Genomic DNA, 15,939 nt, shown 5'->3' on the forward strand with positions numbered 1-15,939 from the left:
ACGTGTTCTTTACTCTTCAGAGATGTGCAGAATGATGTTCATAATCCTGGATGTTGAATATGCTTCGTACACTTTGGCTGTTTATCAGAAGTAACCAACATGGAGGGTTTCAGGCTGCTAATGCTATCATAATATAGTTTAGCCTGTATTATTTGTGCTGTGTGATACGTTAGGGTGAAAAAATTCTTCATAACCATGTTACAGATGTGACATTACATACAGCTGGAGGGCTGCTGCTGGGGGAACCACCTCCTGCTGAGGAAGCAGCAGAGGGACTACCATCCACTTCTCATCAGCGGTGCTGAGGTGGAGCCTTTCAAATACCTGGGAGGGGCCATCTCATGGCAGGTCAGGTTTCAGAATTCATCACAGTACAGAAACAGCATTAGTGAAGGTTACCAATGATCTTCTTACAGCCTCTGACAGTGGACTCATCTCTGTTCTTGTCCTGTTGGACCTCAGTGCAGCTTTGATACTGTTGATCATAACATTTTATTACAGAGATTAGAGCATACTATAGGTATTAAAGGTACTGCACTGCAGTGGTTTGAGTCATATTTATCTCATAGACTCCAATTTGTTCATGTAAATGGGGAGTCTTCTTCAGACAGTAAGGTTAATTATGGAGTTCCACAGGGTTCTGTGCTAGGACCAATTTTATTTACATTATACATGCTTCCCTTAGGCAGTATTATTAGAAAGCACTGCATCAATTTTCATTGTTATGCAGATGATACTCAGCTTTATCTATCAATGAAGCCAGATGACACACATCAATTAGTTAAACTGCAGGAATGTCTTAAAGACATTAAGGCCTGGATGACCTCTAATTTCCTGCTTCTAAATTCAGATAAAACTGAAGTTCTTGTTCTCGGCCCCACAAATCTTAGAAACATGGTGTCTAACCAGATACTTACTCTGGATGGCATTACTTTGGCCTCCAGTAACACTGTGAGAAATCTTGGAGTCATTTTTGACCAGGATATGTCCTTCAATGCACATATTAAACAAATATGTAGGACCACTTTTTTGCATTTGTGCAATATTTCTAAAATTAGAAACATCCTTTCTCAGAGTGATGCTGAAAAGCTCATTCATGCATTTATTACTTCTAGGCTGGACTATTGTAATTCATTATTATCAGGCTGTCCTAAAAGCTAGCTAGTGCTACAGAAGTGGTGTGAACATAAAGGGAGTAACATTTATTGAGTGGCAGATCATTTCAAATGCAGTATACATTACAGAATGAGAGAGAAGTTCACTCAGAGATGGAGAAAGAGGAAGCAGAGAGGTTAGATTTAAAGGGAAGGATTCCTCAGGGACATCTGATAAACTGGAAATTTAAAGTTTACATTTTTAAATCTGGCCTTGGATCTGTATGAGATGGTTATTATTGTTCATACTGTGAAATCCCTGTGAAACAAACTGAGGTACACTAACTTTGTACTGTTCAGATATTCTGCTTTTTAGTGCAGTTTGAACAGGTCAGTTTGCTCTCCTGTGGTGAAGCTCTGTGTGCACAGCAGCTGTGCTGTCATGGTCAGGGTCAAAGGTCACATCAGTGCAGCACTGCTGAGTCTGAGTTTAGGCTCATGAAGCTTTTTCAGTTTTACTCCAACAGTATGACAACGGTTCTGTACTTCTACTATAGTAACGAATGTCTGTGCTTTTTCCACCTCTGATATACACACACACACACACACACACACACACACACACACACACACACACACACACACACACACACAGGCAGGTAGGGGTCCTCAGGATTGTCCTCCTCCTTTCGTCCTCTAATGGATGACTATTGAGTTTGTTGTTTTGGGAGAAACACTGAAGTGTTTACAAAACACACACACACACACACGCACGCACACACACACGCACACACACACACACACTCCCTTTCTCTCTCTGACATTAACAGGTGTTTCTTTAAAAGCTGAATTAATCTGAATTAATTTATTTGGATAATCCATTCTTCCTTTTTCTTCCACTTATCCTTTAATAATTTATTATTATTATTATTATTAATATTATTATTAATAATAATAATCATCATCATCAGTGGTTAATTAGTGGCTGAGTATTGACTCATGAGCTATGATTGTAAGGAGGCTGCAGAGTTTTTTTTCCTTCCTCTCTTACCTGTACACACCCCTCCCCCTCCCCCCCTCCCTCACAGGCTGGTGACGAGCTCACCTGTCCTCTCACTTCTACCTGAATCCTCTGCGGAGCTGCACGCGCTGTCCCGACGAGCCTCGAGGATCATTTTGAAAGTTTTATTTCAGTAAACGTTCATCTGCAGCTCTGAGAAAACCTCAAACTTTTCTTTGCTCCGGTTTTTATATTAAACCCGTGAGAGGTCTGACAGGGGTCAGGACCCGGAGCGGGACCGGAACCGGGACCAGAGCCAGGCCCAGGAGCAGGATCGAGAGCAGGATCGGGAGCATGTCCCGGGCCGAGGAGCGCGACGAGGCGGACTGTGTGTGTTCGGTCGGGATGAAGTTAACGTGGGACATCAACGACACCAAACTGCCGCAGGTACGGCCTGATAAACGATCAATGAGCGATCAATGAACTATCAATGACCGATCAGTAAATGATGGATAAATGAAAGGTCAGTGAGAGTAACACTGAGCTCCGGTTCGGCTTAACGCGGGTCTGAAGCGTCACTCGCGGCTTCGCTGTAACACGTGAAAGCCGCTCAGAGCAACAATCCATTCTGTGCATGACAATCACACAATCGATACGCTGTTATCCTCTATTGATTATGAATGTGTGCGTAATCGATGAGCAGCGCGTGAAGTTTAAACGGTGCAGACCGTGAGCGGAGTTTCCGCTGAGGCCGCGGAGCGCAGATACACACAAATTCATACAACAAGAAAACCATCTCAGTGCTTCATTCCTGTAGCAAAAATATGGAAATGACAAAAAAAAGAAAAAGGACGGAAATAAATGATCCGCGTTTTTCTCCTTTTAGCGGCAGAAACACGAGCGGAAAGTTTGGAGTTATAGAAACATGTTTGCGTCTTTAAAAGCGCTTAAATTTAATTTAATGTCATCAGAAAAGTTCATATGTGGACTGTTCACATTCAATATATTAGAATAAAAAGATTAGAAATAAAAAACCACTAGTGAATTAAATTCACTAGTGGTTTTTATTATATTATATTAAAATAAAAAATAAAATGAATTTAATTATTCAATTACCAAAGAAATAAATAAAATTGAACAAATGAATGATTATTTATTTATTTATTTGATTAAAGAACTAATTAAATAATTATGACTTTGTCAGATGATCTAAAAACTGATTTAGAAAAGATAAATAGAAAATATCAAAAATAAGTGGCTCCTGACTGAACCTTTGCAGGGAATTACAGGACGGCAGCTTCAACACGTCTCAAACAGCAAAACAAGATTTTTACTAAAATTAAAAATTAAATTAAAATTAATAAGATCTAAATAATTGAAACAACCAATAACTAACGTGTAAATATGCAAATGTGGATAAAATCATGTTGTTATTATTGTGCTTTAAATAGTCATATAGCAGCTGGTTCCTATATATACATATATGTATAAATATAAAACCGTGATGGGAAAAATCAGTAATAATTAAAAACCATTAAAAGTGCTCAAACCAGATGTTCTAAATGGAATATGATTAATAAAAATAAAAATGGTTGTTTGCAGTTTATGATTTTCTCTCGTGGTATAAAATGATCAATAATCAAACCTGATTTAATGTCTGAATAAATATGATTGAATTTAGATTCTTTTATAATTGATTATTGATCAGTTATCAATAACCTGTGACTCTTCAGAGCATTAAACATGCTCCTCAGTATGCTCAATAAAACTTTATTAACATATTTAATAAAATCCTGAGTTTTGGAACTGAACTCTTGTTTTTACAGGATTTAATAAAAAAGGAAACTCCTGATTTTTCCTCTGCATCAAAGTGAAAACAAACAGAAGTGAAAATATTTATATTTAAAACTTATGGAAACATTTGTGATGCTTCCTGCAGGAAGTCACACATTTAAGAACAAAGTCTGCAGAGCAATAATGAACAACTCTGATGATCCACAGGCTCAGCGTGAGGAACACATTTAATCTCTTTCAGACTGTTTAATAAAAAAACACTTTTGTGCATCAGCTGTTTTTTTTTTAAAGCTCTCTGAGGACACAAAAACACACAAACATGAAATCAGACGTTTAAACGTTCATCTGAAAAACATTCGAGTTTATATCTGAAGGAAAGTCTGCAGCTGTGGATCGTTCACAAACTCAATTAGTTTTTTCATTTTATTGATTTTCTCTGAAAAGTTCCCGAGCTCATCCTTCAGGTGTCCTGCTGACGGGGCAGATTCAAAGGTTTTCTGGAGGTTGTTTGAAGGTTGTTTGAAGGTTTCTGAAAGAGCTGCGTGACCCTGCTGACTCGGCGCTTCGCTCTCCGGCTCTGTTTTTCTGAAGGTTCTCTGGAGGTTGTTTGAAGGTTGGCTGAAGGTTTGTGTGACCCGTGCTGACGCGGCTCTTCGTTCTGTTGTTGCTCAAACAGAAAAACTGGTTTTGATATTTTTGTTTTCAGTGGAACCAAAACACGTGCAGCTCCCACACTGATCAATATCTGAGATTGATCGGGAGCTTTATGTGCGATCAAAGAACTTTTACATTCACAGGTTATTTCTCGCACATCAAACAAAATGGAAACAATGACAATCTGAGTGAGCACAAAAAGTCCTGCTCAGATTTCAGTTCAGGACCCCAGCAGGACCCCCGGCTGTACTCGACTTTATTTGGCTCAGAATCTGAAATCTGAGCCAAATAAAAGTTCCCAGCAGGTTGTCCGCGCTCCGTCTCCCGGCCCTGATCCTGGAGACGGCCTCAGTGTCGGAGCGTCGTGGAGCTGTTTGGCTTTTGTTCATTTTTTTGGCAGGCAGAAAACGACACCATGAAACCAGTCAAAAATATTTATGCCCAAAGTGCTGATTTGAAGTAATTAGATTACATTTAAATTTCCCATTGATTTTCATTAATACATTAAATGAAATTTACTTGACTGGAACATATTCAGTTCATACCAAACATGTTTTCCTGAATGATTAATAATTTGAATAAATAAATTGATTGATTGATTTTACATGTTTCAGCTGCTTTTTTCAGAACTATTTTTGGTCAAAAGAATCAGTTTTTTAGTGCTGGCTGAAAATGGTGGAAACATTCACATGAAAGGTTCATGTCTGCAGACCGGCTTCAGTCCTCTGCAGCTCCTGATCCACACAGTCCTGATAAATGTGCTTCTCCCTGATTTAAACACCTGTACCTCAACACGGTGCTCAGGTCTCTGCATCCCTGCAGCAGCTGCCCCCCCGCTCCACATGTGTGTGTATGTGGCACAGAGTACACGCAGAGTACCCAGTCATTCATATCAACACTTCTAACCTGTGTGTGTGTGTGTGTGTGTGTGTGTCTCTCTGCAGGACACGAAGCAGTTCGATGCGTTCCAGGAGTGGACCGACGGTTACGTTCGGTACATTTACAGCGGTGAGAAACAGTCTTTGTGTTTCTGTCCACGCATTAACGTGGTCATGTGACCTCAGGGCTCAGGCTCATAACACAGTTTGGTCAGTTTTGATGGTGTAGCTCCGTCACAGGACTAATTATTTTATACTTTCATATTGAGTTTACTGAGAGCAACACTTCATTCAATTCACTTTCACTTAAACATGGAGCCCCAAAAGTGCCAAAATGAAACACACAAGTACATCAGCTAATAAATTCATTAAAATTGTGCATTAAAATAATTTATTTAATACAGAATTATTTAATTGAAATGATTAATTATTTAAAATATTTATTCATTTTTTAAAATGATTTCACTCTGATGGTTTCAGGGTTCCTGTGATGTAGAGTATCATGATTTCAGCCATCACTTCAGTCAGTACCAAACACAGCGAGTACTCACAGCTCACAGTGACACATGTCTAATGAAACAGAGAGTTAATTACTTTCAAATATACAGTTTCATAAACACTCTGCTCTGATGCTCAGCTGTAAAAGGCCCGCTGATGTGAAACTGTGTAAATATTAAATTAAATATGGCCAATTAATCAAGCGACTGTTCCAGGAAGCAGCTCCACCAATCTCTGAGCTGATTAACTCTGACATCAGCGGCAGCTCCAGAGCAGCTGATAAGAGTTTATCCAATCAACCCTGATTGAAGTGCGAGTGAGTGGAGACAGAATCATCAGTGGAGCTCTGATAGCACATTTCACCACAGCAAAGGCTCCATGAAGAGCAGAGCTGTGTATTGATTTATCTTCTCTAATCCACACAAATATACACACTGATGAAGAGGTTGGAGGTAGTCCTCCTCCTTCATTATTCCATCCACTCTGTGCAGTACAAACAGCCTCAGAGCATGGTGCTGCCACCGCTGCTTTACTCCAGACAGCTCCATCTTTGGCTCGTCCACGTGGGCAGCTGTGAACATCAGGCGAGCTTGAAGGTGTCGAGTTTGGAGCAGGAGCTTCTTCTTGGTCTGCACCCTCTCAGTCCATGGCAATGTAGAATTGGCTTCCCTGTGGAAGGTGATGCTGGTGTTCCTGCAGTTTCCAGGTCATGGCAGGCTTGAGCCTTGATGGTTCCTGAACATCCTAACCAGCTTCCTGTCGTGTGAGGCTGAAAGTTTGGATCTTCTAGTACAGCTGTTTGAGCCGATGATCTTGGACTCTGTAGAAATCTACAGATCTCCTTCTGAGATCTTCACTGAGTTCCTCGGACTTTCCCATTGTTCTGAGTGTTGGTCAGTCCGATGAGTGCAGTCACACAATCCTTTCTGCAGAGAGAAACTATCAGCTGGGATCCCGAGAAGTTAACCCTTTCAGCAGCACTTCTGAAAACATTTAAGCGGGTGGATGTTTCTATTTGAGCCTAATTCTGACCCTCAGAGAAAAGATTCAAACCTGTGTTACTTTTTTCATTAAATATGATCTCACACACACACACACACACACACACACACACACACACACACACACATTCCAGAGAAACTGGTATTTCTCGAGCGTCTCGTGTTCCTCCTTCTTGTTGTAGCCGTCACACAGATTTATCAGTTTAACTGTTGCTGTTTGCAGACGTGGATGTTTTAAATCTAATTATTAATCTGACAAAAACTGAAGACTGAAATGTGGAGGAGCAGCTCAGACACTGCTGTGATTTTAAGGTTCCCTTTAGTCAGTTTATTGAATAATGAGCTGCAGTTTATGACCTTTTACTGTTTCAGTGCTTGTTCAGTAACACGAATGACCTGCGCTGTAAGAGCTTCACTTTGTGTGTAATGAGGTTCATCTTTAATGTTGTGAATTGGTTCTGGGTCTGAACTCTGGACTCTGACCCGGTTCGCTGACCCGTGATTCTGTTGGGTGGATCCGGCTCTGGTCGACCCGCTGACAGACTGAGGGGGTTTTTAGTGAGATGTTGACAAACAGAGCTGTTAGCTAAACCTGCTCAATGGAACTGAGCCTGGATCTCTATACATACATGTAGACTGTACCTGTAACTGTCACTGCAAAATGCACAGATCAGGTGAACTACTGGTGTTTAATATAGTTTTAGGCTTCAAACGTTCCTTTATGATCAAGCTTATAGTTAGGGCTGGATCAGGTGACCCTGAGCCCTCCCTCAGTTATGCTGCTATAGGCCTAGGCTGCAGGGGGGGGCTGTTCTCAGTGAGCTCTGAACCCCGGGTCAGCTGCTAACAGGACATTTCATATGCAGAAATGTCCGAGCACTTTTTGACCAGATATTTGAAGATCACGTCACTACGTTCTGACCTAAAAACATCTTAAAAGGTGGCAGAGAGACAGTCAAAACTTTGATTTAATTAATGATACAATTACAAAATTATTTATTTTCAATTGTAATTCATTAAAGACACATTTCATGAATTCTTTAGTGATCTGTTTGTGTATTTCATTATGGCACTCTCAAGGCTCCACACAGTTATTATAAGGTGCTTTAAAAGTTCAGTGATTATGACTGCAAAGCTCACACCTCAGAGGATTCATATGTGGTCATGGCACAAAACTTACATTCATTTCTGGGTGAATAATTAAGGAACATGTCCTGTATGCAGACTGGCTGATGGGTCTGTTGTTTATGATTGCAGATAAACTTTTAAAAAAGCTAAATCGTTATCAGAGCCTTATCTGATGTTTTTAAATAAATACCATCCCTCTATTTATTCCCATGTGAACTGTACGCATGCATGCAACCAAAGCCTGCCCCGACCTGACAGGTCAATAAACATCATCAGATATATGACGACTGGCAAATGTGAGCTGGCTGCTCAGAGGCATGAAGCTCTCTCTTTGCTGGATTTGTTTGCAGCTGAAGATAAGAACGCTCAGAGGCATCTGTCTGGCTGGGCAATGAGAAACACCAACAACCACAACTGTCAGATCTTGAAGAAATCGTGTTTGGGGGTGGTGGTGTGCTCTCGAGGCTGCGCGCTGCCGGACGGATCCAGGTTGCAGCTCCGACCCGCCATCTGTGACAAGGCCCGGCAGAAACAGCAGAGTAAGAAAAGCCTGAGCCGCAGCCCGCTGCTCCTCACCTGCGTTCACCTGACCAATTTCTTTACCTGTGGATTTCAGAGAAGCTGTGTCCGAACTGTAACTCCGCTCTGGAGCTGCTGCCGTGCCGTGGACACAGCGGTTATCCCGTCACCAACTTCTGGAGAGTGGATGGAAAGGCCATCTTCTTCCAGGTTCATTCTTTTTCTGTCAAATGAAAGTAAAAACCAAACATTTAAAGAACACATTGAATCAGAAACAGTCTAAAGACAACACACCAACTGTTCATGCTGGAAATTTTATCGTTATTTGAAAAATCTCTGCTCATTTTGAATTTGAGCTAACATGTCAGGTCTTCTTTAACACTGCACAGGTTTCTCCCATTCACTCCGTTATCAAATTATGAACCACAGATGTTGGAATAATTTATTCTTTGTCCCTTTAGGCAAACACACACTGTCCTTAAACCGCTGCAGGATTTGTCTTTGTTCGAGCAGCTGTTCCAGTCAGATTCCTTAGATTTATGTTTCCATGTGTTGTCTTTGTATTCTTGATTAATATAGACTTTAAATGTTTATCTTCACACAGCATAGTGAACTGCATCCATTAAAATAAGGCTCTAAATCAGACTCTGTTTGTTTGGTTATGTTACTGTTGTGTTACTTTGCTGTTATATTTATTGCTGTTGTTGTCCTCCAGGCAAAAGGGGTCCATGATCATCCCAGACCAGAGTCCAAATCAGAGACTGAAGCCAGACGGAGTTCAGTGAAGAGACGAGTCAGTTCACCTCCATTCACACCAAAGAGGCGGCTCATTGAAACACAGGTCTCTGCCAGCAAACAACAACAGCCGTGTGTTCACATCTCTGCTCTGTACTTACTGTTTACCTGTAATTGTCCCCTCAGCCTCTTGGCCCCGCCCTCCTCTCCTGCGTTGAGCCACCAGACAGAATCTCCTTCATTGAGCCAAACTTCCCACAGCACTACCCAGCATTCCAAAGCCCAGAGCCCTACTACAACCCCCACAATGCACTGGGAGAGGGCACGCCAACACTTCAGAAACCAGCCAATCCCAGACTTTACATGGGCAGGCCCGGATATGACTTCCAAGGATACCTGACCTCACCTTCATATCCTGTAACTTCTGACCTCTGCGACCCTAGGTTAGCTTCAAACACTCCCCAAACCAGACCCATGTGGTGTAAACCATTTTAAACCAGATCCATGTGGTGTAAATCAGTTTAAACCAGATCCACGTGGTGTAAACCATTTTAAACTAGATCCATGTGGTATAAACATTTTAAACCAGATCCACATGGTGTAAACCATTTTAAACAGATCCACATGGTGTAAACCATTTTAAACCAGATCCACATGGTGTAAACCATTTTAAACAGATCCACATGGTGTAAACCATTTTAAACCAGATCCACATGGTGTAAACCATTTTAAACCAGATCCACATGGTGTAAACCATTTTAAACCAGATCCATATGGTGTAAACCATTTTAAACAGATCCACATGGTGTAAACCATTTTAAACCAGATCCATGTGGTGTAAACCATTTTAAACAGATCCACATGGTGTAAACCATTTTAAACAGATCCACATGGTGTAAACCATTTTAAACCAGATCCATATGGTGTAAACCATTTAAAACCAGATCCATGTGGTGTAAACCATTTTAAAACTAGATCCAGGTGGTGTAAACCATTTAAACCAGATCCATGTGGGTAATAAACCAGTTTAACCAGATCCACGTGGTGTAAACCATTTTAAACCAGATCCATGTGGTGTAAATCAGTTTAAACCAGATCCACGGGTGTAAACCATTTTAAACCAGATCCATGTGGTGTAAACCAGTTTTAAAAACCAGATCCACGTGGTGTAAACCATTTAAACCAGATCCATGTGGTGTAAACCATTTTAAACTAGATCCAGGTGGTGTAAACCATTTTAAACCAGATCCATGTGGTGTAAACCAGTTTAAAAATAAACCAGACCCATGTGGTGTAAACCATTTTAAACAACTAGATCCATGTGGTGTAAAACCAGTTTAAAAAAACAGATCCATGTGGTGTAAACCAGTTTAAACTAGATCATGTGTATAAACATTTTTAAAAACCAGATCCACATGGTTGTAAACCATTTTAAACAGATCCCATGGTGTAAAACCATTTTAAAACAGATTCCACATGGTGTAAACCATTTTAAACAGATCCACATGGTGTAAACCATTTTAAAACCAGATCCACATGGTGTAAACCATTTTAAACCAGATCCATATGGTGTAAACCATTTTAAACAGATCCACATGGTGTAAACCATTTAAACCAGATCCATATGGTGTAAACCATTTTAAAACAGATCCACATGGTGTAAACCATTTTAAACAGATCCACATGGTGTAAACCATTTTAAACCAGATCCATGTGGTGTAAACATTTTAAACCAGATCCAACATGGTGTAAAACCATTTTAACCAGATCCATATGGTGTAAACCATTTTAAACCAGATCCATGTGGTGTAAACCATTTTAAACTAGATCCAGGTGGTGTAAACCATTTTAAACCAGATCCATGTGGTGTAAACCAGTTTAAACCAGATCCACGTGGTGTAAACCATTTTAAAACCAGATCCATGTGGTGTAAACCAGTTTAAACCAGATCCACGTGGTTGTAAAAATAATAAATGCAGCCTAAACGTCATGTGAAGTTTCTGAATGTCTGTCAATAACATTCTGCTCAGGTTTAAAACCAGAATCTGCTTTCTGTGCAGGGTGGCCCCGGTCCTGGGTTCCTCCTCCTCCTCCTCGCCTTCATCATCAGCTCCTCTCTCCTCATCCTCCACCTCTTTGACCCTCAGACGAAGACCCCTCCCGGCTGGAAGGAGCTGCTGAAGAACTCTACCTCCTACAGTGATAACCACCATTACTACAGCACTGAGTACCCCTGCCGTTATGCCAGTAACACCCCGGGTTCTCCAGCAGCACTGCAGCCCATTATCCCACGACAACCAAGGTGAGTTGCCCTCTTAACCTGAGGTATGTCACCTCTTTAGGTGATGAGGTGTGTCCCTCCTTTCAGTGCCCCTCAGAGTTAGTTTCCTCTCTCCTTTAAGCACCATCAGGTGCTTTGCAGTTGGCCTGCTCATGGTTGATGCTCTCATCTATTTTCACTGTAAACCAAAAAAAGCTGAAAATAGAAACCTGAATGTTTGTATCACTTGTAAACAGGGAGGCGTTTGTCACACTGACACCTCCTGTGCTCCTCCTCAGGTCTCCTATCAGCCGTGTCCAAAGCCTCCTGCTGCCCTACCTCCTTACCAGTCATGTCCCAAGCCTTCTGCGGGCTTGCCCTCCTACCAGCCCTGTGCTCCCCCCAAACCTGCTGGCCTCCCTGGCTGCTCTTCCCTGCTGGATGACCCCTCCTCGTCCTCATACTCCACCGAGGTGAAGGTGACAGAGGAGTCGGGCGGAGTCATCAAGTCTCTGTCATTCCAGCCTGAGCCTCTGCAGACCAAAACCGAGGCGGGCCGAGAGCTATGACTACCGCTACTCTTACCCCAACACAATACCGCTACGATGACTACTGAGGCTGCAGTGTTACCTCTACTACGCTGCAGGTATACTGCGGCCAACAGAGACGCTCCAACTACCCACTGACTGTTTAGTGCCAAACCTCCTAAGGGCAATGCTCCCACTGGACCATTCAGGAACCAAGAGATCAGTTTGAGTCCAGACTTTAGTCCATGAGAGGCTTTCCTTTCTGAAGGATGATCTGTTTCGTGTCAGACATCAGAAAACTGCCTCTGGAGCCAATTCAGGGCAAAACCTCTGGAAACAGTGCCCCGTCAAACGGGATATCAAGCATCCCGTCACCGAGCTGGTGTTGTTGGAGCGTTTGAAACTCACCTTCCTCTGAAAACTGAGGCACTTCGAACAAAAGACAAACAGCAGAAATCACTCAGTTCTGTTGTGTATATTTATTTATGTCTTTTAACCTGTGATATTTCCTGTAGCAGGCTACTCACTGGTTACTTGGTAACCTCCAAAATCTCATAATGTATAACAAATAGTCCAGCATATTTTAGCAAATGCGTTAATGCTTTCATCATAAACACGTGCTCCTGCTTTGATGGGAGAAACTTCCAGTGAGTCCCAAAGTTGATGAGCAGAAACCAACTCAGACTGTCAAGAGTTTTTCACCTCCTCAAGTCCCTTCATCAGAAATCCTCAGCTGCACATGTGCAGCTCTGCTGGCATTTGAATTCATCAGTTGCAACTGCAGTTCATTGATTTGTTTCACTGCCACAAATTTCTGTTAGCATCCCGAAGCAGAGGATTAAACCTGAACCTATGAGTGTGTGAGACCGTCTGTGTGCCGAGGACGGCCGTTGCAGCCGCAGTGTTTGAGATGTTCACTATCTGATTCATTCAGTGTTTCACAGCACAGCCTCATGATGAACTCACAGGATTTACCTGATGTTTGTAATATTTATGAAATCCGTCTGTCAGCCGGATCCTGAAGCAGGAAGAAACAAACCTTCCTGAGGAGATCTGAAGGTGTTGAAGTGTCACATTAAAGCAGCTGATCCTCACGCTCTGCTCTTTCTTGTTTTATTCTGAGTTTAAAGCCACACTGACATCTGTAACAGCCCGAATGAACTCACACAGAGTCGATTTCAGAGCAGGAGACGCGTTAAACGAGGTCCCGTCAGACTCCGGTGTCACAGTAATCATGTCCAGGTACAAAAGCTCCATGTTACATCAACACAGTCTCACAACATTTAATCCAGTCAGTCATCAGCCTGAGTGACAGGGCCTCCTTCGTTTACTTTACTGAAACTACACATCAGACTGCTCCTTCAGGTCCACGCCCACCACCCAGTTTAGCCCCCCCACAGCAGCGTCTGCAGGCTCCCACAAAGAGAGGATGATTTATTTCTGTCATTGGGTTCAGACAAACGTTAAAATTCGACTGTCACTTTTTCAAAGCTCAGTTTTCCTGTTGAAAGGTTGGCCTGCGTCCTGTGAGGACTCAGGAACACGAGTCTGAGAGCCGTGCTGACTCTAACTGAAACAAGAACGAAAATAAAGCTGATCAGCAGACCCGGGTGAAGCAGCTGTACCACAGCAGCTTTACCCCACAGCATAAAGCTCTGAGCTCATTGTTGTCAATTAATGCTGTATAAATAAAGTAGTGTTGAATTAAGGGGTCAAACAGTCTAAATGGAAGTTCAGGAAGAAGCGAGTGTAACTCAGAGAAATCAGTAACTTACAGACACAACAGGCACAAAAACCTCGACAGCGTTCTCACCTTTAAGGTGAGCGACCGAAGGAGCGAGGGACACTGTTGATACAGGAAAGGGTTACCAAGGCAACCGCAGCCCAGAATGCCAACTATCAACCAACCGTCAGCACGAGCTCGTTTAAATGTGGGCGTGGTCTAAAGGTGCTGCACTGTGACCATGAACCACCTGAGAGAAAATGTGTTTTGAGAAGACTGAGTTATCTTCATCTTCAGAGGGTGACTCACACCTGTGACCTGCTGCTGGCTCCGCCTCTGAGGACGCGAGTCAGGGAAAGGTCACGCTGACTCCAGAGTCACGTCACGCGTGCGCTCCGCAGTTACTGGGAGCTCCTCGGAGGGTGGCACAACTGTTTTAAATAAAGCTGATGCTCAGACTCAGAGAAAAGGTTAACAGGATGTTGAATCAAAGGCTAAACCTGCACAGATGTTTCTGAGCTGAGTCACAGGTAAACCCGAGGCACAGGTAAGTGCGGCTGATGCCTGCAGCCAGCCTCTGAGTGAGTCCAGCTTCATTCAGCGGCCTGATCTGTTAAATAAACATGAAGTCATCAGTGAGGCCGCCCTGAAAGCGACCCCTTCTGGGCCCTGGGCCTCATGGTGAGCCCCCTGCAGCAGAGGATCAAAGTGCCGCTGTTTGGCTGTCTGCTGGTTTCGGTCTGTATGAGTAATAAATGTTGTTTTGACAGGAGCGCGTCAGGACAGGAATCACTGAGCTGTCCTCACAGTGAACCTTTAAACCCTCACAGACGCTCTTCATCCTCCTCGTCTTCCTCTCTTTCACTACCTTCCATTACAATCACTCATTCCAGCCTCACTCTCAGCCGGCCTTCAGTTTACACTAACATCCATCAGGAGCTAATTATGCTCAAGGCTGGCAGATGGCTCAACCACCCAGTCTGAGCCTGGCACTCAGATTATAATCCTGCAGACTGCTCTGTGCTCAGCTTTAAACTGGCAAAATAAAAGTCCAACAGCCCTCCAAAATAAAACACTGTACAGAGAATGGGGTTCCATCAGATCTGATCAGTTCTTTTTCTTCGGTCCTTTTTTCCTGATTGTGTCACAAATAAAATAAAAGTGGATTTTCTGCAGGTGATTTTCAGACAGGTGGAGACACACAGAGCAAAGGTCAACATCTTCTTCATGCACACACTGGGTCCTGATCTTCATCATCCTCATCTGTTTTATTTTACATGTTTATCACAGGCCGTGAGGTTCATAATGATGGAACAGGTACTGGTCCACATTATTGATGATGTCAGCCGGACAGCAGATGTCTCGTGCTGTTGGACACAGACAGAGTGATGTGAGTGATGCTGGTCTTTCTGCTCCTAACCCTGAATAAAAAGATGATCTGTGACCATAATGTTTCATAAATCACACCAAGAAGCTGAAAGCTGCTTCGGTATGGCTCCATCTTTAGATGGTGTCACTGATGGCAGGCAGGAAACAGGAAACGCTGCGGTTAGGACAGCCTAGCATCGTCACTGCTCCTGTGTGGTGCTGATCGGTGTTAGGAGGATCTGAGCAGCTCTGACACTGATCAATACCTGACATTAACGAGTTACAGTACGCTGTGATGAACTCCTCTCTGCTGAAGAACACCTGGAAGCTCAAATTCCTGCACATGAGCTCTCTTGCTCCTGATTGGCTGACTGGAGGTAAAAGCTGTTTTGAAGCTGCAGCCCATCACCCAGTGCCTCACCTGTCTCTCACCTGTAAACCAGATGAGGCTGAGTGCAGATAATCCCAGGCTGTGTAATTCTATCCTTTCACCAACAATCACCTCATCCTGTCTTCTTATCGTCTCATCTTCCTCTTCTTCTTTTTCTCCTTCCTCGCTGCTGATCTCCATCGCTGCTCTTTCACACCGCAAATCATTTCATCCCTCCTCTTCTTCTTCTACTTCTTCTCTGCTAAATAAATCATCGTCTGCTGACATGAGACCTTTCCAAACAACGACACATGTGCCCTCCACCCCTCCATCCACCCACCCTCCACTCTGATGTGGCTCCGCACTAATGGATGTTTTCAATTTGATGCT

The 15,939-nt window shown here is 42.8% G+C and overlaps 2 protein-coding genes across 3 annotated transcripts in view; both read left to right on the top strand.

Moving 5' to 3' along the window:
• LOC115799114 (NACHT, LRR and PYD domains-containing protein 14-like) overlaps nt 1-15,939 on the top strand; it is a 488,499-nt gene that overhangs the window by 207,068 nt on the left and 265,492 nt on the right. The gene's annotated exons all lie outside the window — the stretch shown is intronic.
• LOC115799127 (chorion-specific transcription factor GCMb-like) lies at nt 2,245-12,177 on the top strand. Its single transcript, XM_030756129.1, is given in 12 exon segments — nt 2,245-2,541; nt 5,487-5,550; nt 8,398-8,586; nt 8,664-8,776; nt 9,282-9,407; nt 9,488-9,744; nt 11,362-11,432; nt 11,435-11,587; nt 11,590-11,603; nt 11,861-12,112; nt 12,114-12,155; nt 12,157-12,177. Coding segments are annotated over 12 exon segments (1,395 nt in total). The 5' UTR covers nt 2,245-2,448.

Source organism: Archocentrus centrarchus, chromosome 20 (genome assembly GCF_007364275.1).
Source record: "Archocentrus centrarchus isolate MPI-CPG fArcCen1 chromosome 20, fArcCen1, whole genome shotgun sequence".
Taxonomy (NCBI): Eukaryota; Metazoa; Chordata; class Actinopteri; order Cichliformes; family Cichlidae; genus Archocentrus; species Archocentrus centrarchus.